This window comes from Mus caroli, unplaced genomic scaffold, assembly GCF_978045245.1.
Source record: "Mus caroli unplaced genomic scaffold, Mus_caroli_1 scaffold_9, whole genome shotgun sequence".
Classification (NCBI taxonomy): Eukaryota; Metazoa; Chordata; class Mammalia; order Rodentia; family Muridae; genus Mus; species Mus caroli.
The window spans coordinates 63,189,293-63,210,311 of record NW_028227264.1 but is presented as its reverse complement, the minus strand read 5'-3'; the positions used below and the strand labels follow the sequence as shown (position 1 = coordinate 63,210,311).

At 39.5% G+C, this 21,019-nt stretch overlaps 1 protein-coding gene across 5 annotated transcripts in view; it reads right to left on the bottom strand.

Moving 5' to 3' along the window:
* Positions 1-6,259: 6,259 nt before the first annotated feature.
* Ctnna3 (catenin alpha 3) overlaps positions 6,260-21,019 on the bottom strand; it is a 1,580,538-nt gene continuing 1,565,778 nt past the window's right edge. For 3 of the 5 annotated variants that reach the window (XM_021173456.3, XM_029482775.2, XM_029482773.2), the window contains one exon: positions 6,264-12,437. In XM_021173456.3, the coding sequence (XP_021029115.2) occupies positions 12,150-12,437 (288 nt within the window). In that variant the 3' untranslated portion in view covers positions 6,264-12,149. Of the gene's footprint in view, positions 12,438-21,019 lie in introns of all 5 variants that reach the window. The other 2 variants (XM_021173458.3, XM_029482772.2) reach the window with 2 other exon arrangements.

The window sequence follows — 21,019 nt, the reverse complement described above, 5'->3', positions numbered from 1 at the left end:
GGCCATTAGGGAAATTATGACTACATGTGATAATAACTGCACTGTGGAATTTAGAGTGTTATATAGTTATGATAAATATTTTGGTGGTGCTGTCACCTGGCACAACATTAAAATCCTGCAGCCTTCACCCTCAGAGCAGTAGGCTTCAGAGTGACAGCCACATAATGCATTAGCCCAGTGTGTGGGAATGTCATAAGTACTAGAAGGATGGAGAAATTATTTATAGATCTCCAGTGGTATTCCAGAAGCTCCTGTGTTGCAAAATAGAGGGCCAGAGGAAGCAGTCATAAATGCTGTTAGTTATTTGCCCACCTCTGCACTGAATGCCTGCAGAAGATGGGTATTGACTGAGAGTCTGTATTCAGTTTACTTTTGTGTCCTTGGCCTAGCCAGAATGTTGCTCTATCCACAGAAAGAATTTTATTTCCCTGACATTAGAAAGGGGCCAAGCAGGCTTCCTCTGCATATCTGGTGTCTTGTCACCATCAATAGTTGGTGATTGGATAACATGATCAGTCTGTCTCTAAGCTATATCTCCTGCTTTGGGGCTTCCCCATGACAAAGGCCAGGCAAGCCAACCACCCCTTTCCTGTTCCCTCAGGTTTGATACTTTCATTGGTCTCCCAACACCCCTCTTCTTCCCCATACTTGCCGAAAAACAAAGACAAACACAAAAAACAACAACAAAAAAACCCCAACCAATCAACAAAGAACACTCTTTTTTTTTTTTTTAAACTCAGAGAATTCAAGCAGATTGCAAGGTCAGGGTTACTTGATAACAAAGGACAGCAGCTTTTCCCCCACACAAGTCACCAGGATGCTGGACCTGCAGTTAGGGGAATCAACATCTTGGAGATAGATACTGGTCTTGGCTGCAGTGCTTATTGGTGCTGCCCAGGACATGTCAGGATTTGGATCAGCCCCCAGGCAGGAACAGACTCTTCTTGCCAAGAGAGCTTTTAGTTCTACCTCCACCCCCAGATCAAGCCCTGGGAACTGATCTTCCAGAGAAAGCTGCTGCCATAGCACATGTGGCCTCCTGGGGCCCAGGAGAGAGGCACAGAAAATGGCAATCCCATTCTGACATTTCTTTAACAACGAGACAGGTGATGTCTGGCAGAACTGAGCAAAGGCAAACATGGTTTTCATAGGAATCAAGCAATAAAGATTTTATACTTACAGAGCTTATTGTAAGAAAGAACTTGAACAGATCAAGGCTTAGCACTAAACTCTCACAAGCAGTGAGGGATCTGAAGGGGGCAGATTATGTGGTAACTTCCAGAAGAAAGTCTGAATGGGACCCCTATGAAAGGATCCACATGTTGTTCCCAAGGGAACTACTTGTCTTATAATGGTTTGGTTCCAGCACAACCCACATAGACTCAGGATTTGAATGTGTACTCTCCAGCAAGTGGCGCTGTTTGGAGAAGCTGAAAAGACTTTTGGAGAGGGCACCTACCTAGCAGAAGTATGTCACAAGGAACTAACTTTGAAAGTTATACCCACTGCTAGCCTGCTGTTTCCTGATTGGCTTCCATATGCAGTCCAACAGCCACATCCTCCAGTTACTATGGAGGCCATCACTCTGCCATTCGTACCCTGCTGTGTGTGATGGAAACTGCTTTGAAACCGTATAGCAAAATAAATGTTGCCTCTCGGGTTGATGCTGTCAGGTATCTTAGTCAGCGTGATACGAAACCGACACTGACTAAGGATTATCATCACTCTGTGCTACAGAGACTCGGGAAGATGTGCCAAACCCAGGTAAATTCAGGTGAAAGAACATTAGTACAGCCAGTGGCTTCCACAAATCCTCACGAGTGTGGATATAGCCTTCTCAGAAAGACCATTACTCATTTTCATAAACTCATAAGCTGTAGAATAACTTTTGAATTGTGTAGACACGCAATGACATCATGCCTGATGCCCAAGCCTGATGGCTAAATTGGAACTCAAGTCATCATCTCGACTAAACACTCAGTTCTCACCGACAGACCTCCTTTGGGGATAAGAAACTGCTTCTAAAAAATATTTTACCACCAGGAGTGTGATAAGAAAATAGAAGCATCCCAGCAATTAGGAACGCATAGTTTGGACCAACCAAAACACCCGCCACTATGCAGGATGACAAAATGGATAATCAATACTTTCAGTTTTATTTCTTTAATGCGCATGGTTTAATCATCAGTTAAGCATAATTTTTAATGAACTACAAAATAAGAGCTGTTGAAATTAGAAATAATGTAAATGTGTAACTCAAAACAAACCCAGAGTTACATGTATTAATAGTGCAAACCAGAGCACAAGGATAGCAATCAATCAATTAACTGAATTAAACACACACACGAGAGAGAGAGAGAGAGAGAGAGAGAGAGAGAGAGAGAGAGAGAGAGAGAGAGAGAGAGAGAGAGAGAGAAACAGCATGTGGAACTTCAAACATGGAGTATGTGGGTTTCTGTGTTGATGTCTTAGTTATTATAGATCACTTTATAAATCTGGAGAAGTAATTTTATTGGTTGGGGAGAATGACTTTCAAGAGAAAGATGGATCACAGAGGTCCACAGTACATTTTGTCAGACTTTATCTATAGCCAAAGCACAAAACTGCCTCGAATTGTCCTGTAATAGGCAGTTTACCAGCCCACTCTTCCTCTACACAGAAAGGGGAGAGATACAAGCAAGAGGGTTTAAAACACATCAGATGGTACTGGGTGGGGTTCTCAAGGTATTACCACAGTGAGCTTGACGATTGCTGACTGGTTTTATTTCACCTAGGTTATCTTAGTCTGAGACCGCCTTTATCCTAAGTCATAATGTGCATAGCTTCTACAGCTATGTCACCGAGCTTAAGCTATCGAGTCATTGCTTATAAAAGTATATAAAGCAAGCATTTATTTTGTGGCCAAGTACACAAGAAAATAAAATTGTAATTCAAATGAAAAGCTAAATGGATTCTGGCTAGTTTTCATTCAAATTTTTAATTAGTATTTAATCACTCAATTCTTCAAAAGAAAATTTTGTTTTCATCCTCTGTACTCTTAGGCACTATTTTGGGGAAAGCATCTATCAAGCTCTTTTGGGGGGCTTGTTAGCCGATGCTACAGAGAACAAATGATGCTGTGGTTTAGAAAATGTCCTCTGGAAGAACCCCACCATATAAAAAGAAGCTTTAACAACACCAACAACACATCTTACCCCCATAAGACAGGTGCTGGAGTGTCCTTAGTTATTTCTCATGGGGACTCTGTTTACCAACATGGAAGAATAGAAAATGCTCATGACAGAAGATTGGTCTGGCAATGAAATTATTTCTCTAACAGTCTATTTTAAGTGTTATTTGATATTTAAAGTCTAGGGGAAGAGGAGAATTCTGTTTAACTGAGAGAATGCACTAACACCTTAGTTGCAGTTCTTCAGTTTTAAGGAGACATGCCTGTTCAGATCGGATACTGGCAGCTCAAGGTCAAGGAAATGTGCTCAACTAAGCTGCCTTCTTAGGGGATAGTACAGAGAGAATCAGGTCAGTTGCAAAGATACCATGCTGATGTCAGACACCAAGGATTTGCCCTGGACTGAGAAATCTCTGGCTGTCCCAATAGGAAAAAAGTTTCCACAAGTTTAGGAGCTAGGGGTATAACTATTAAAATAAGGATTTAAAGTATTTAAAGAGAGGAAACAGACCTTTACGAACAAATACCCAGGACTAAACAGAAGCATCCCTCTGAAACATGCCCAGGATAGAAACCATCAGCATTAGAAAAAAAATTGATATGGAAGCTTGAGGACCATTCTGCTAACATCGTTTAAGTGGTATTTGCTTGTTCTTGGAGGTAATTAGATGTGAGTTTTAGAGATGTACGCTTGCTTAAAGGACAGTTCTTTCCTTGTGGGATTCCTGCACCTGCAGTTGAGAAGAGGGATTATCACAGAAGTCAGAGAAACAAGACTGAAAACTCCAAAAACCACACTCATTGTCTGCAGAAGCTTGTGTGGCTTCATCATGAGAGGGATCAGAAACTCACTCAACTCCCCATGTCCCAAAACGTGACAACTTGTCCTGAAACACAGGCAAGAGAAGGGTCTTCAGCTGACTCCAGAGAACATCATTGGAAGTCAAAGGATGCAGTTTGCCTATAATTTAGCACATGCACCAAACACATATGTTCACCAGGAAGGGACCATGTTTGATATAATTCAGGAAAACTACCTTGCTTGATTAACATTTGACTAACCCTCTTGCAAATCATAAATTTAAATCTGTTTCTCAGCAGCAAACAGATAAAGAAATACTGCCCCAAACTACTTTTCAGTAATAATGAACAGGGTCTGATACAGCCAATTGCTTCTGTAGAAGATTCCCTTCCACGATCATAACAGCAATACGTGCAGGTATTATACAAATATAATACAATATAATACCTCTTTATATGCCAATATGTTCTCTATTCAGCTCCTGTAGGGCATGCTATACGGCTTCACATCTATGTGACTCTTATCTGCCTTGGCATGTTACAGGCTATGCGTCAGCAATTTTGGAGCTCTATTTTTCCCCCTTCTCATTATTAGCCAGTGAACAATTTAGACTAAATTTTGCAAACAGTGGGCCTGATGTGATGGCTGAGATTTTAGAACTTAAGATGTAATAAAACAAACAAAACACAATCTCTGAACAAGGCTCTTATGCATTATAATCCTCTCTCTCTCTCTTGCCTGTGATTTGGAGTTAATGATGCATTTCCTACATGGTTATTAAGAGTATGACCCAATCAAGCCTTAGTGGGAAAAGATGTGCCTAGTCCTGCAGTGACTTGACCTTCTAGGGTAGGTTGGTATCCAGTGGGGAGTCCCCCTTTGCAGAGCAGAAGGGAAGGAGGAGTGGAGAAGGGGCTGTGTAAGGGGAAGACTGGGAGAAGGGGATGCTATGATCAGGATGTAAAGTGAATCAATCAATACATTAATCAGAAAAAAAAAGGAGTATGACTCAAGTAATAGTTACCATGTAACAGAGCTGACACAAGAGCACACAGCTGAGAACCTAGAACAGTGTTTGGTGTATCACAGCCGCATAATTAGGGAATAGTTGTTAGATGCCCGGGTGGTGATGCTGTTGGGCATTGAACTCGGAATAGCCTCATGCACCAGGAACCAGCGCGGGGAGTGACTGAATCTATGTTTCTTAAAGCTTTACAAAACTCAGCAGGAAACATTACTAAATCACCATCGAGATTTTTCTAGATCATTCCTTTTGCCTCTGACATGACCTTCCCAAACTAACAAGACAAATGTCCAATCCGAATCCTTAAAAATCTTTAAACCTTCCTCAGAATGACTCCCGTTAATCTTCAAGGAATCCAAATCTCTCCCCATCTCCATCACACACGATCTATAAAAGTTATATATTTCCACAAATAACATTCACATTCCTTCCTCTTCCTCTGGCATTTCCTTATTCATGTTTCCTTAGAAATAGTTTGTACATACTTCCTTTTCCTCCTGATGTTTTGTTTTGGGTGGGAACACTTTCCCATTGGGGACACCATAATACAGCACAAACAGTCCATCTCCCCAGATGGGCAGACCCACAGACTACCTACAGCCTGCAATGAGTCTCTCTTCTACCTGGGTAACTTTGAAGGGAGCATCTTTATTAATGTTATCTTCTTCTTTCTGATTGTACTTTATTAGCATGTGTTCATCTCTGAAATGATTCATGCTTTAAACTAGTTCATGTTTCTTCTAAGGAAAAAAAAAAGAGGTTCTTTTTATGTGGGTTGTTTAAAAGAGGAAGAAGTGTTTAAGTCTTCATACTAGATCTTCTTCTCTTTATCTTTTGAACATCCAGGGTAATGTCTACAGATTCTGTTACACACACCCCTGTTTTCTATGTTCTCTTCCCTAGTTTGACACAAAGGGTCAAAATGAAATCTCAGACTACGTTGCATATACATAGTGTGTCACCCTGCCTCTTGTTCTTTTGTGATAACACACAGAATCCTAATCTTAAACATTCTATAACTGAATAATTTTTAAAAAATACTACAAAAAAGAAAGAAAAGAAGATAAAGTAAAAGAAAGGAGAGGAGAGGGGAGGGGAGGGGAGGGGAGGGGAGGGGAGGGGAGGGGAGGGGAGGGGAGAGGAGAGGAGAGGAGAGGAGAGGAGAGGAGAGGAGGGGAGGGGAGGGGAGGGGAGGGGAGGGGAGGGGAGGGGAGAGGAGAGGAGAGAAGAGAAGAGAAGAGAAGAGAAGAGAAGAGAAGAGAAGAGAAGAGAAGAGAAGAGAAGAGAAGAGAAGAGACAAGACGAGATGAGACAGGACATGTCTGTTTCTGGATATGGTAGAGAAGAAGGTTTATTATAGATAAAGGAGAGGCCAAGATATCTGGGAGAGTCCAGAGTTGACATGACCCTGAACCATGTGAGGATAGAGTAGAGACGGGAGGAGGAGGGGAGAGAGGGAATTCAGGTGCAGTAGCCAGGAGGTCCAAAAGAAAACAAGGTAACCAAAACATTGGATTATATAGAGAAGAACAGCTGGGAGAAGGACTGGAGAATTTGGGGTAGTGCCCAAGGAGTGAGAGCCACACCCTGTCACTGGTAGAGACTGAGGGATGCTGGGAGAACCTGGCAGCCAGGCCTGCTTTGATATGTTAAATAGTCACCTGACTATTTGTCCCAGGGTTTCAGACTTAACAATAACTGTGGGAAAAAGAGCAGCAAAAGAAGAAATGGAGCTTTTTTTTTTCTGCATAAATGTTGTCTCCTGATGTGTGTGATACAGATAAATAAAACTGACAATACGGCCATTTTCCTAATTTCCTTTAAAAATATTGAAATCATATGTGAGCTATGTTCTTTCTGACTGAGTTCCTTTGAACATCCTAATCACTGAACAATTTCTGTCTTTACAACAAAAAATTTCTCTTTGATCACTGACAGTGTCCTAGTTATTGCTGTGTTGACTGAGGACAGGCTGATTAAGACACGGGGTGTCATTCAAATTCAGGTGCTGGAGCTGATTTTGTCCACTCAGAGAATTGCTTCTTACAATCCTGAAAGAGGAGGGTCCATTTCACCAGTAAAAAGTCTCAGATCTCATTTCTCTCACAGTACAGAAGTCTGTATCCATGGGAACTATAATCTCTAGCATCAAAATGAGACACCAAAGAAGATAAGAATGTTTGGGGAGGTAGAAAGAAAGAAACTCTGGTGGAAATTAAACTATAACATTGAAGTCCCAAAGGAAATGTTAGGCTATCTACATATAGGGTAGCCTACAAGGAAGGGAGGTTGGGGACATTGCTAAAGCTTAGAATTTGAACAAAGGGAGATAACTGTGGAGTTTGCTGAGATGTGAAAGGTTGATTTTTGTCATCTAGGAGAATATTGTAGGTAGTTAAGAGGGTCCTAAGGGCAGGGCAGAGTAAGACAAGACTACCCAGAAAGTGAAGTGTTGTGTGTGTGTGTGGGGGGGGGGGTTGGTGCACATCAATATGTGTAAATGGATGTGGAGTACAGATGTTGACATTGGTTATCTGCTTCAATCACCTTCACCTTACTTTTGATACACAATCACTCTCCCATTGAGCCTGACGCTTACATATTTGGCTCAACTGGCTGGCCAAAGAGCACCACTGGAAATACAAGGACACCAACTCCACTACCTGGCTATTTATGAGGCTGTAGGTAATCAGAAGTCAGAGCTTCATGTTGGCATAGCAAGTACTTACTGCCTGAGCCATCTCTCCAGTCCCCAATGTGAAGGGTTAAGAAACTCGGTACCAGCATTTCCATTGTCAAAACTCAGTCTTTTCAGCAACCTTCTATTGAATCTGGGGAGTGTTATTGTTAAGAGCCTTGAAGGCCCCAGTGGGAACTTAATTACATATTCACATTTTTAGTTATTCCATTATAATGTGTTGAAAATTGGTCTTTGAAATTAGTCAGAAGTGCTGGGTTACAATAATAGGCCTCTGTGTTCTGCCCAGGTTTCTTATCCTGGGGGAGGAAGTGACTTCATGAGAAGCACATGTGTTTTAGTGATATTAAGACATTTCCCAATCTGGAATGACATGTGTGCATATTAGGAGTACGACGTATCCTCTAACACCTTCAGAGTTGTGCTCAAATCATAAGACAAACAGAAAAGAGTGATTACCGATGTAGCTTGAAATTTGATGTGTTCCTATTTCCCTTACTCACTAAAAAACAGTCCTGAAGCCTTAATAGAAAAAAAAGACTAGAATCTAACAATTTTATTTAGTTAATAAAGGGAATTTATAGTTATCAGCCTTTATATTTGTTGGGATCACGAGTTACTTTCTGAGTTAGTCTAAATCTGTACTACTTTCAATCTTCCATCACACTTAGTGATGATACGCTACGTGCAGAGATGGATTTGTCCTTGTAATAGTACAAAACTTCTTTTTCGGGTGCATTTTTTCTGTGTAAATGAAATGAAATAAATTTCAAGAAAAGGGACAGGTGAGTTCCCACTAGCATGATCAAGCAAATATGATGTGATTTTAAAATGCATATAACTGAGTTGTCAAGTTATTACTCCCATTAAGAATTTCCTAGCATTCTCCTGCAGGAGAAACACAGGGGTACAAAAACCTACCCACAAAATCTTCAACCCAAACTTTGTTCTGTCTACAAGAAATGGAGGGAGACTGAAAGAAAAGCTAAATAATGACTGGCCCAAATTGAGACCCAAATCATGGGAGAGAGGCAACCCCTGACACTATTAATAATATTAATAGTATCTATTATATGGTATACAGTGGTATGCTTGTAGACAGGAACCTCTCATAACTCTCTTCTGAGATGCTTCATCCATCAGGTGATGTAAATAGATGCAGAGACTAAAAGCCAAATACTATTTGGAGCTCTCGGGATGTCTTGTGGAAGAGTAGAGGGAAGGAATGGGGGAGCTGGAGTGGTGAAAAGTATGAGAAAACCAAGGGAGTCAACTAACCTGGGCCCATGGTGGCTCACATAGACTGAACCATCAACCAAAGAGTATGCATGGGCTGAAACTAGGACCCTTACACACATGTAGCAGATGTGAGCTTGATCTTCATGTGGGCCCCCTAACAATTGGACCTGGGGTTATCTCTGACTCTGTTGTGAGATTTTAGATCCGTTTCCCATGGCCGGGCTGCTTTGTCTTTCCTTAGTGGAAGAGGATGCATTTAGTCCTGATGTGACTTGGTATACTAGGGTGAGTGGGTATCCATAGGAGGGGACTCTCCTGCTTCTCAGGGAAAGGAAGGCAGAGTAGGGGAGGGAGTATAATGGTGAGACTGGGAGGAGAGGGTGGGGTGGCTGTGATCAAGCTGTATAGTGAATAACCAAATTAGTGGAGAAAAAAATGTAGTGAGATATATTAAGGGAAATATGGCTGGATTAAAATCAAGAATAATAAGAATGAAAAACATTATAAAACCAAAAGTAATAAACCTCCATGCTATATAATAATATGTTTATGAGAGAATACTGAACTATGTAATTGTGCTCTATAATGTATGCACTCGCCAGCACCCTTCTAGCCCTTCCTTTTCTGATGATGTTGGCACCTCCTAGTGTTTGAGCCCAACAAATACTCTGGCACTGCAGGTACTTCTCAGGTAGACCAGATGCCCTTCTAAGTTTTATGCTTCTTATTTTTTATCGCACCTTTGATTGCCACAAAATGTACACCCTGGGCATTCACCACTGCAACCGTTTTATTGTTTTGTTTAATTATAGCTGTCTATTTTGAGCTTACCTAGGATTCTGTACGAAAGCAAAGGCGTTGATTATATCTCATTCCTGGGTAAAGTTACCTGGTATGTGTATTATTTAAGATGATGTCTGTTAATTTTTTTCCAGTATTTCATGCTAAATTCCAATATGTAGAAGGGTGATTTGGGGCCAGAGGAACAGTGGGTTTTGCAAAAGAAGTTTACAATTCTGGCCTATGTAAGGCCAGTCCCTAGTATACAAAGCTAGTGATGCAGTGGGGTTTGCTTGTGTATTTTTAAGAAATCTCATTGCTCCCCAAATTACAAATCTGCATTACACCCAAAAGAAGCCTTGCTAAAATTGCTCTTCATTGAGTGCAGAACACCGTGGTAGCATTTCAAAAATAGAGGCTCTCTATTTGTCTCAGTTGTGCAGGTAGCACTGAAAGCCAGCATTGCCTGGAAGATCTAATCTCATTTTTTATTGCTTATCATCATGAGAGTACACTTTGTCCATAATAATTATTATGGGCAAGATGAGGCCAGTAACGAATGGACTTCCCCCAGCTTCTAGGAAGTGTACCTTTCCAATCCAGTACTTTGGCATAATGAAACAATTCAGTATATTAAGAGAGAGTGAACACTTACCTCATAACTGAGAATCATTTGCCCAATATTGTTTGTTTTTGTTTTTGATTCTGTTTTGTTCAAGAGCATATACACTGTATTCCCAAACAAACTCTTCCTTTTGCTTCGTGCATGAGTGTCCCTCCTTACACCAATTTGTGTTATATATAGAAATCTTATTAGATCAATCAAGTGTCAAAATGACCCTTTAAGGGTAGGGTTGTGTAGTGAAGAGCCTTGATTATAGCAGAATTCTAATATAGTAAAATGAAAGGAGAAATGATCTTTTGAGTGTGACATGGTCAACTGAACCTTTGTCTTTCTTTTTTTTTTTTTTTAAAGGTTTTTTGTTTTTTTTTTTTTTAAGATTTATTTATTTATTACATGTAAGTACACTGTAGCTGTCTTCAGACACACCAGAACAGGGAGTCAGATCTTGTTCAGGATGGTTGTGAGCCACCATGTGGTTGCTGGGATTTGAACTAAGGACCTTTGGAAGAGCAATCGGGTGCTCTTACCTGCTGAGCCATCTCACCAGCCCCCTTTGTCTTTCAATACAACTTATACTCAGTATCCTGTGAAGAAAGGGATGGGGAAAAAGAGGAAGTATGGGACAGAAAGTGGTTATAGCCATTATGCACTACTCTGTTAAACTATTAAAGATTCCTTCATAATCTCATAGTCATATAAAATAACCCAATGTCATTCATTTAAATGTGGTTATTAAGATGCCAAACTCACTGACATAAAACTCAGTTTGAGTTGTTGGGTGGTAGATTTTACTCACTGTCAAAATACTTTGCACACTGGTCTCTCATTTTAATTACAGTTTCCAGCAGATACAAAGAGATCTTTAGAATCATGAAGCATTCCTCATCTGTCCATGATTGTAGACTTAACTCTTTGCTGTAACTCAGGGTCTCATTTCTCTAACAGAAGGGCCAAGTGTGTAGCTCAGGATTAGAATGTGCTTGCCTAGAATATGAAATGTTTTATTTCCAATACCAAAACCAAACAAACAAAAAAACCCAAACCAACAACAAACAAAAATTCATTTTTCCAGTGGGTGATGACTCTACAGGTATGCTCTGATAAGCCCAATACTAAGAGTCCAGAACTTCTGATCACTATAGAAATACAAGGTTCAAGCATCATATTCCAAGATGGCAGCCTACAGAGGGTCATCAAAGCACTTCTTGAATAACATATCTGACTTTTAAATTCTAGGAAGAAGCTTGGCCACACCCACTCGGTTACAGGTATCTAAACTATTCATGATGAACAGTGATTAAAATTTCCCAGGGCAAGGGTGACACATTTTTGGCAGGTTAGATACAAGGTTAGGTGTGTTAAAGAAAGTATGGACGCTAATTGGGAAAATAGTTGATAAACTCTTTTATGTCTAGCAAAATGCAAGTGGAAAGCATATGTCAGGGTTTTCCTTCCCAGGGATATAGAATGCATGGGTGCAGACATTTCTGGGTAATAGGAACTCACATTATCACTTACGCTCATTTTGTAATGAACATAAGCTCTCCCCTCTGAAGGGTAATGGTAAGCCATGCCCGTGAGTTTTATTCCTTAGGTTCTACCAACCAGTTAACTAGGTTGTGCTGGCCGTATAGAGTCGACAATGACAAGATCCCAAACACACATCTTACACACTCATTTAACCCCAATGTTTTATGTTATTTGTGAGCTTAACTCTGAAACTTGGTGAAATTAAAGAACCAATGAACCATGAAATAAAGCAGTGTGGTTAGCCTGGGGTGTAGAAATGGGCACTAGAGTGGATGAGGGTATTCAGTAGACTTGTCTCCCTCTGAATTCACTCATGACTTGAACTGGGTGGATCTTTTTCTTGGCAGAGCCTCTTCTGACAGCTGCCCATGTTTCTTCTGGCTTCTCTCTTTTAATCAAGGGCTTCTTAGCCGGAGCCTTCATCCTCCACATGACAACTGGGTGCCGGGGTCCTGCAGAACTCTGGATGCGGATGATCTTGGTGGAGGCAATGTATGACATTTTCACTGTTTGCACTACAGCATTCATTAAATTCTTGGCTGCCTGGATCAGGGAGGTGACACTGTCCAACTGTAAGGAAAGAACAAGGAGAAAAGTTACTATGAGATTTGTGGATATGGATGTCAAAGGGTGACATTTTATTTTGACCAAAGATATAAATGAACAAATTCTTATTTTACATATTGATATGTAATCATTCGCATAGTTCCACTCTATAATTTTTTAAAGATTTATCTGATGCACACATACATCCATGTTTTGTTTTTAATGTGGTATCTTAGAAGGGTTAAATTATTTTTCTTTGTAATATATATACACACACATAATACATGAAAGTGGAGACATATACATATATCACTTTTTTGAATATTTCATAGGTAATCACACTTAAGTGGGTCTCTGTTTTAACATGGAAATGTTATTTTCTTGTGGAGACTGCTGTTATATAAAGAATGGAGAGATCAAATAAAATTGAGTTTAAAGTTCAGATGTCCCTTTTGGCAACTTTGGGAAAGTTCCAAAAAATCAGTTAACTCAGGGAAAAAAATATTTATTAAAGATAAAATAATACATATAAGAAGCCCAGAGAGTAGCTGCCAAAAGTTTATAATTAAGTAGCATTACCTCTGCAACCTAGGAAAACTGGCAAATGGCAAAATGATAAAGATGTACTCATGAAATTGCTAAAAATACCTCTCCCCAGATGACCTTGTTTGTTAAATTTTCAGGGTGCTATTAATGTAAACAAGCTCAGGAAAAAAAAAAGTAGGTTGGCATTCCTAGAAAATTTCAAAATATCTTAGAGCTAAGCCAAGTCGATTTGTTTTTATACAACCAGTGCTTTTCAATTATTTCAGTTTGGCAGATTGTCATCTGCAGCCAACTCACACAGGGAGATGTGCCTCTGCTGTCCCCCTCTGTGATAGGAGCTGTCAGGGCTAGGGCTCAGACACTGGCTCTGTATAGTTAGTGAAACTGATCAGCAGCTGCCAGCCCCAGTGCCCCACCTTTGCTGTCCGCAGAGCTTCATTTCACACACAGAATAAATGAGTGAGGAAGGGTGGGGAGATGAGGTTATATGCCTGGGGCAGTGGGCTATCTGGATTCTTCCTCATAAGAAAATATAATTAGCCATAATTTTCCAAGCCTGAGATATTTGAAAAGATAACACCAAATATATATATATATGTGTGTGTGTGTATCTATATATATATACATGTATATATACACGCAATATAATATATACATATATAATACATATATAATATAACATATATCTATATGTATTATGTTATATAATATATAGTATATGATATACAAATTAAAGAGTGATATTTGACAACTACACATGTATCTATGTTTTATGTGTATTATTCTCTGTCTCTGTCTCTCTGTCTCTCTCTGTCTCTCTTTATATATACATATATGTGCCTGTGTGTGTGTACATATATATCTTATTTAAATACTAAACAAGATTTTAAGTACTCACAAGTATGTTAGAGGGTGTGTGTGTATGTGTGTGTGTGTTACTGTTATTGTTGTTGCTGTTTGTGTGCGTGTGTGCCCAGGCATGCATGTGTAGACAGTGGGTGCCATCATCCTCCTGTATTACCTCCTGCCTTATATTTTAACGCACAGTTTCTCATTGAACCTGGAACTCACTGGCTGTCTAATATGGCTGCCTAGTGAGCACCTATGATCTTTGATGACATTGGGCAGTTTGTTCATTTGCACAGAGCCTTATAAAACTACTAAATTTTAAATAGGTTAGCATGAGTCCTTCTTAAACTGCCAATAGACTGCAAAATAAAATCTTCTTTTTTTTAATATAATTGTTTCATTAAAAGCCTAATCCCAGGAATGGATTACTTTTTCAGAGTTGTTGGTCACCCCGAAACATCCCAAGCTCTGGCCAATGCGTTTGTTTGCCTTCCAGAACTTGATGATTAAGACCCTTGTGCTGAAGATAGCCTGTACTGTACTAAGACAGAGAACAGGGAAAAATCAAGCTGGGACTAACCTGGGAGCTTCTTCCCAACTTTAGCTTTCATTCTGCTGGAACAGGCTATGAAACCTACCAGATGTTTAAAAACAATCAATAATTTCACTCATCTGTGAACTTTGTAAGCTATGAGGACGACTGGCCTGGAAAGATATGTCTACTGCTGCACCTGTGCAAATGCTGTGAAATCCAATCAGAATATTTAAAGCTCATTCCACGTGAGCTATTATCAGGCTCAGAACCCAAGACTAGACAGGTCATAGACTATGGATGAGAATCTGCTACTATTAGTCTGCTAAATGACCATGGTATTAAATTGGCTCCCAATAACTTATAACTAAATCTATAGATTAAGGCACCTAGAAAAGTTTCTGTAGCAGTACACAATTAATACTCTCATTGATCCCGATGGCAGCGGCAGCATTCCTCATTACCCGGCCCAATGTTCTGCATTCCCAAATGAAGTAAACACACACACACACACACACACACACACAGAGAGAGAGAGAGAGAGAGAGAGAGAGAGAGAGAGAGAGAGAGAGAGCCTTTATATTTTGATGGCTTTAAACAGCTCAATGGCTGAGCTACTTCCTAATCTCCACGTGGTCAATCCACCTCTCTCCGACATTCCTGAGTTATTACTTATTAAATTCTATACTCCATCTTGGTTGCCCCAGACCCAGTTGTGCAGCCCTCTTGGACCTGGCTCCTACAAGGTGGCTATGCTCTCTGTCCTGAACCTTCTCAGGGATGGTATCCTTTTTCTCCTCTCTGCATGGTGGATCTCCTCTTTCCCCCACCTCTTCCTTGGTCCCTTACCGGGAATCCTAAAAGTCCAGCCTCTGTCTCCCTGCTCAGCATTGGTTGCCAGCATCTTTATTTACCAATCAAAACCAATTGGGGGCAGTGTTCCCTCAGTATCTTACATGTGGATGCATGTAAGCATTCTCATGCAATTGGGGGGGGAGGGGGGAGGGGACTCAAACTAACATGCAAGCAGCATTAGCCCAAACTCACAAATTTCCATTTTGTGTGGATGATGACTAAAACTGAAAGTCATGACCAGTCAAGGTACAGAGAATAATAGGCTGCAGAATGTTCACTCCTAAAGAGAACATATATGTTGTACTCAAACCTCCAAAGAAAAAAAAGAGAAGGGAGGGTATGCAATGAACTAAAGGCTAGAGAATGTAGATGAGGACAAGGAAACAGTATTGTAAGAACAAAGCAGAGAACGCCGCCTACAAAGTCTCAACTGTTAAGGTAGCATGTCCAAGACTTGTACAAGCCCAAGCATTGAAAAGCTGGCTGTGCATGAAGTTCTTCCTCTACCAAAGAGCCACCAGCAATCATTAGCTGTCAGAAGAGGAAGTCAGGTCTTGCTAAGAGTGTAGCCCCCATAAGTTAGCCATGTTCCTGGGCAAGATCACACATCCACAAATATATGGGGAGGACACATTGGCCTCCATGGGGGGTGGGGATAAATAAACAGACGAGACACAAACTTGAGCAGGAAGGCTGCTGGTTTGGGGAAAAGTCAGAGGAGGGAGAGAGAATATGAGACCAATCTGGTAAATGGATTTCTCAAAGAACTATTAATAAATTACCCCTATGCTGTCTAGTACAACGTGGATGGTGCTTGTCAAATCCAGCACATAAAAACAAAACAAAACAAAAACAAAATAAAGAAATAGACACTTTTTTTTTTCCAATGAGTGCAATGATAGTTTAGGATGCTGAGTAACGGCATCCCTCAAACATGAAATCACTAGCTTTGTTTTATAGGTTCTGCACCATCATAGATTCTTCTACAAAAGAAGAGCATGGAGACCACCAGCCACTCAAGCTAGCATCAGTAGTTTTGACCTTACCACTCCAGAAAATTAACATTCTCTTGCCTTCCTTTTGACTTGGCAACCTTACAATAGATAGACTACATTGTCTTCCTCTCCTTTTGATTTCTCCATGTAATTGATATCTTTAGACAGACAGCATAGGAAGAGAGTTCAAGTTCTACCCAGGCCTCACTGGGTGGGGACCGGCTTGTCTTCCTTCTCTACTTAATCAGTAACTTCCTACCCGAGCTAATATGAACTCTTAGCTTGGGCTCTGAAAAATCTTTTGACTTTAAGATCTTAAATGGTTATAGGAAACCCTTCTGTTCCACATGACTCAGAAAATACAGGACAAATTGTGCCCCTGGAGAGCATGAAGACTGGCTTTGCAGACAGCAGATTAGGGCAAATGCTCATAGAATACTGTTATTTTATGAGGATAACTTCCAGACCTTGCTGCAGGCTATTCAGGTCTATGTGCTATATGCACTGAGGTGTGCTATTCAGGTCTATGTGCTATGTGTGCTGAGATGAGTGCCTCTCAGCTATTAGCCAAATGACAAGCAATGGCAAAGACAAATCTAACTAATGGAACGAAATTTCATTCTGTACCCAAGGAGTGCCTGTGGTCTACTCATAAAGAATAAGTATGTGCAACCAAATGCCTGCAAAACATTATTTAAAATCCTTTTTGCTCAGATTTAATTTCACGAAAAGTATTTTAAGGGAAGGCTTCAGTAGACCTCTCTGTGTAAAGACAAAGGTAAATTTGGGTGAGGTAATGCACGGCTTTGGCATTCACAATCAACTTATTGAACAAAATGTCCTTAAAATCACCTGTGCGGTACAAGATTATTGACTCATTCCAAATGCCTAGGAGAGCAAACCAACCAGACTCTAAAATTCAGGCCAATGGGATCTCTATTATATATCACTTGCATTAACTGAAAGTTCTGCTGGTAAATCAACCTGAAATGGTTGCCACAGAGAGGCTCTTCTTACTGGCATCTGCAAATATTCCCTTCTGAGCTAGATGGAGAACTAGGAATGGGATCAGCTATGACCTAAATTTCTTCCCCATTCTCACACCTCATTGTAATATGTAAGCATTGTACATGTGCACGAACACACACACACATACTAAATAAAATATAAAAATCAAAACTGTAGACAAATTCAGTTATAGCTTCCAGGACAAGGAAGTCCCTAAGACCTGTTTAATCATTAAAATGTATAAATGCAATACTGATTAATCAAATGCTTTTTCTGATACTCAAAAGAATTTAAATTAATTTGTTTGCCTAGATTTTGAAGCCTCAGGGAGGACACAGTACTCCCTTTTCCCCTGACTTACACAGAAGCCTTTTTCCCTCTGACTTACAGGGCTCAGTTAGAGTATTTGGAAGAGACATCAGGACAGATCTTATTAAAAGACATGTATATGTGTTGGGTGGTAAGTGCATAAAATAGCTGCATCTTAAGATTTAAAGATCCCTTTCTTGTGTTTCTAACTTATAGGCAGAATTGATATCTCTAGACAAAAGTCTAAACACATTTACCATACACTGCAAAATGCTGAAATACATTTTTTCCAGCAAAAATACATGAGCATATCCATTGTTTTCTGATCCACCATAAACCTCTCTTGAGCACCTCATTTATCTCCGCACTTGCTTAACACATTTTATTGTCTCCAAAGAGATTTATCTGAAGAGTAGCCTACATTGAAAGCATTCTCCAACCCCCCTTTCTTTCCAGATGTATTCAAAAATGCTAAACAGCCTTGCTGTCTTAATAGGCAACTTCAGTAAGGGCTTTGTTAACACTAGTTAAAATGGAGTTGCATCTCCAGATTTAAGTTGTCAAGGTCATTAAGATGAGGAGATAGTTTATTGTTGGAACATGGAACGTATTGCTATGAGCCTCTCATATTCACACAGCAAACATGTCCTTGGCCAACTCCATATATGTGTGTGTGTGTGTGTGTGTAATGATTATTATCTCTCACCAATGCTAATTGAAGGACAAATACTGAGGCCAGAGGGATGTCTCCATGATTATGAGCACATATTGGTCTTGCAGATGACCAAAGTTTGATTCTCAGCACCTATATATATAAGGTATCTGACAATATGGCAATGGCCTTTTACACCAGCTCTAGGGGTCACAATGCCTTTCTCTGGGCTCTGTGGTTAACTGTCCCCAAACATATGCACAAAAATAAAAATGAATCATTTTGTAAGAGACATATGTTTGGTGGAGGTACTGATAGTTCCAAATACTAATAGCTCTAGAGACATTTTTGTTTGGTCAAAATGGCTATCTCCCTTACCATCAAGTTTATTATAAGATAATAATCTATCGTCAATAGAAATGATGGTTATTATTTACATGCTTCAATTATTTAAAATGGCCGGTAGTGCATATTTGGCATACAAACAAATGAACTGTTATTTATTTGAGTTGTAGAATTATATGTGTAGAGATGACACCAAATGTTTTTCAAGGTAGCCACAGTCATGTTTTTTGTCCCCCTCCTTTACTTTTCCATAAAACTATAAATGATACCTAGATTTTCTATACTCAGACTTCACCAGGAACTTTCTAGAAGCTGTAAATGAGAAATGAATCATTGACAAATAATTTTTTGATTATGTGCCTTTAAAACTTAGAGCCTGTTACAGATCCTCTTCTCAGAAAGCCTCGACTTCACAGCTTTAGGTTGGCATCCTTCCTCAAAATTACAGGTCAATGGCTATAAATGAGAAACATAGCTTATCCCAAGAATAAAACATGTGTTCCGTAATAAACAACACACATGTATCCCAATCTGCTAACTGTTCAATGCTACATGAGAAGGGTTCGATAACAGATAATAGTCATTTTGGTATTGGTTATTAGGGTTTGCTAATTTCTCATAAAAGTAATTTTATAAGTTGAAATGTCAAATAATGTGACACAAAGTATAAGAATTTTGATCAAACAGTAGTTAAGTTCTCCCAACCATTGATACTAGAGGGGTAGTAGAAGGTGTTTCTTCCCTACTGCTGTGTCAATACCATATGCTTGTAATTTATGCATCTCTAAAAACAGTGTCAGGCCAACTTTGCTTGTCACCTGCTTTGCAGGTGACACTCCAGCTTCAGTAAAGAAAACAGAAACACTTCCAAGGGTTTCACAAGGAGAATTAATGTAGGAATGGAGCTATTTGGGAAATGGAATGGCTGGGAAACAAAACTGCCCATAGCCAACTGTCACATCAGCACAAACTGCCACAGTCTTTTCAGAAAAAAAAAAAAAATGGAGACTGCAAAACCATGGGACATACTTAAAGGGGAAAACTGTCTACTACTAGTCTGGCAATCGTTGGCTATTAGGTAACCCTGACTGAAAGTCATTTAACACAACCTTGATGAGGAAAAATTCCTGCCAAGCACAGTGACAAGGACAATGGATTTCTGCCTGAGGATGCATTTCCCTGTGTTTCCACTGGGACATTTGTTCTGGTTTAATCCTCAAAACCTTCTGAAGGCTTAGTTTTTCATTTTACTAATTGCAGTACTGTACTGGAAAACCTAAAATTAACATCTGTGTACTTATTTGACCAATATTGTTCATAGAGATCAGATGAAGCAGTTAGCTTTCTTAGCTTCATCACTGATACACACATATGCACACATACACACATGCCACACACATACAAATACACACACAGCACACACACACATAGCACATACACATGCATGTATGCACGAACATAAACCACATACACACATATGCCACATACATATATACATGCATACATATACCACAAGCACACACAGACATGCACATATAAAACACACACACACACAAGTATACATATACACACACAAATATACAGGTATATCACTCACATGTACACACAAATACACATAAATACATATACATACACCCAAATACACATAGATATACACACAGAGAGACACATACAGACACACCCACTCCTAGACACAAGATGGGGACAACAGGAATAGCCTTCCATGTTTCTTAGGTCTTTATATATTTAAATGATTCTTAAGATGTGTCAGGCATTCTTATGATTCCCTAAAAAGACCTGTATATTTTTTTAAATGGGCTACAGAAACAAAGAGACAAATAAATCAATTATTTTACATGATTGTCACCAAAGTATCCATATATGATGTATACAGATTTTTACAGTATGCATCTTTATAATTTTAAGTAAAATAGTATTTTGTGAAGTTCTTTTTTTATACATGAAATCTCATAACATTTTTATTTTATTTTATTTTTTAACATTTTTAAAACTTGCATTATAACCTGATCTTTCCATAGACTATAAGGCTTAATTATAGTTTACTATAACTCCATAAATCATAACACTGGCCCACTATTACTGAGTTGAAGAGTAAACCGTAATATCTATAAAAAGTAGGAACCACATTGAATTCATGAACAGTGTGTACAATTGCAACAACAAAATGTATGATAAAAGGACCAGTTTTCAGGCTTCTTCCATGTCTGGTTAGTGTACTATAGTTTACTATGAGACCTCTAGTCTCATAGGCCAGGGAATGACATGTGTGCCTACTCTAGCATGCAGAGATTATGCACATGCACTCAATCAGTGGTTTCAATCCAGGATGAGCAGTGCTACCACTAATTCACACTGTAATTGCTTGATCCAACCTAGTGAAGCAAGAGGGTTAACAGCTAAGGAGGCAGAAGGCTTCTTTGGAAATGATTCCAAGGGAGGCCTGGAGCAATAGAGCTGTTATCTGAGATGGGAGGCATGGAATATGTCAGTGAAA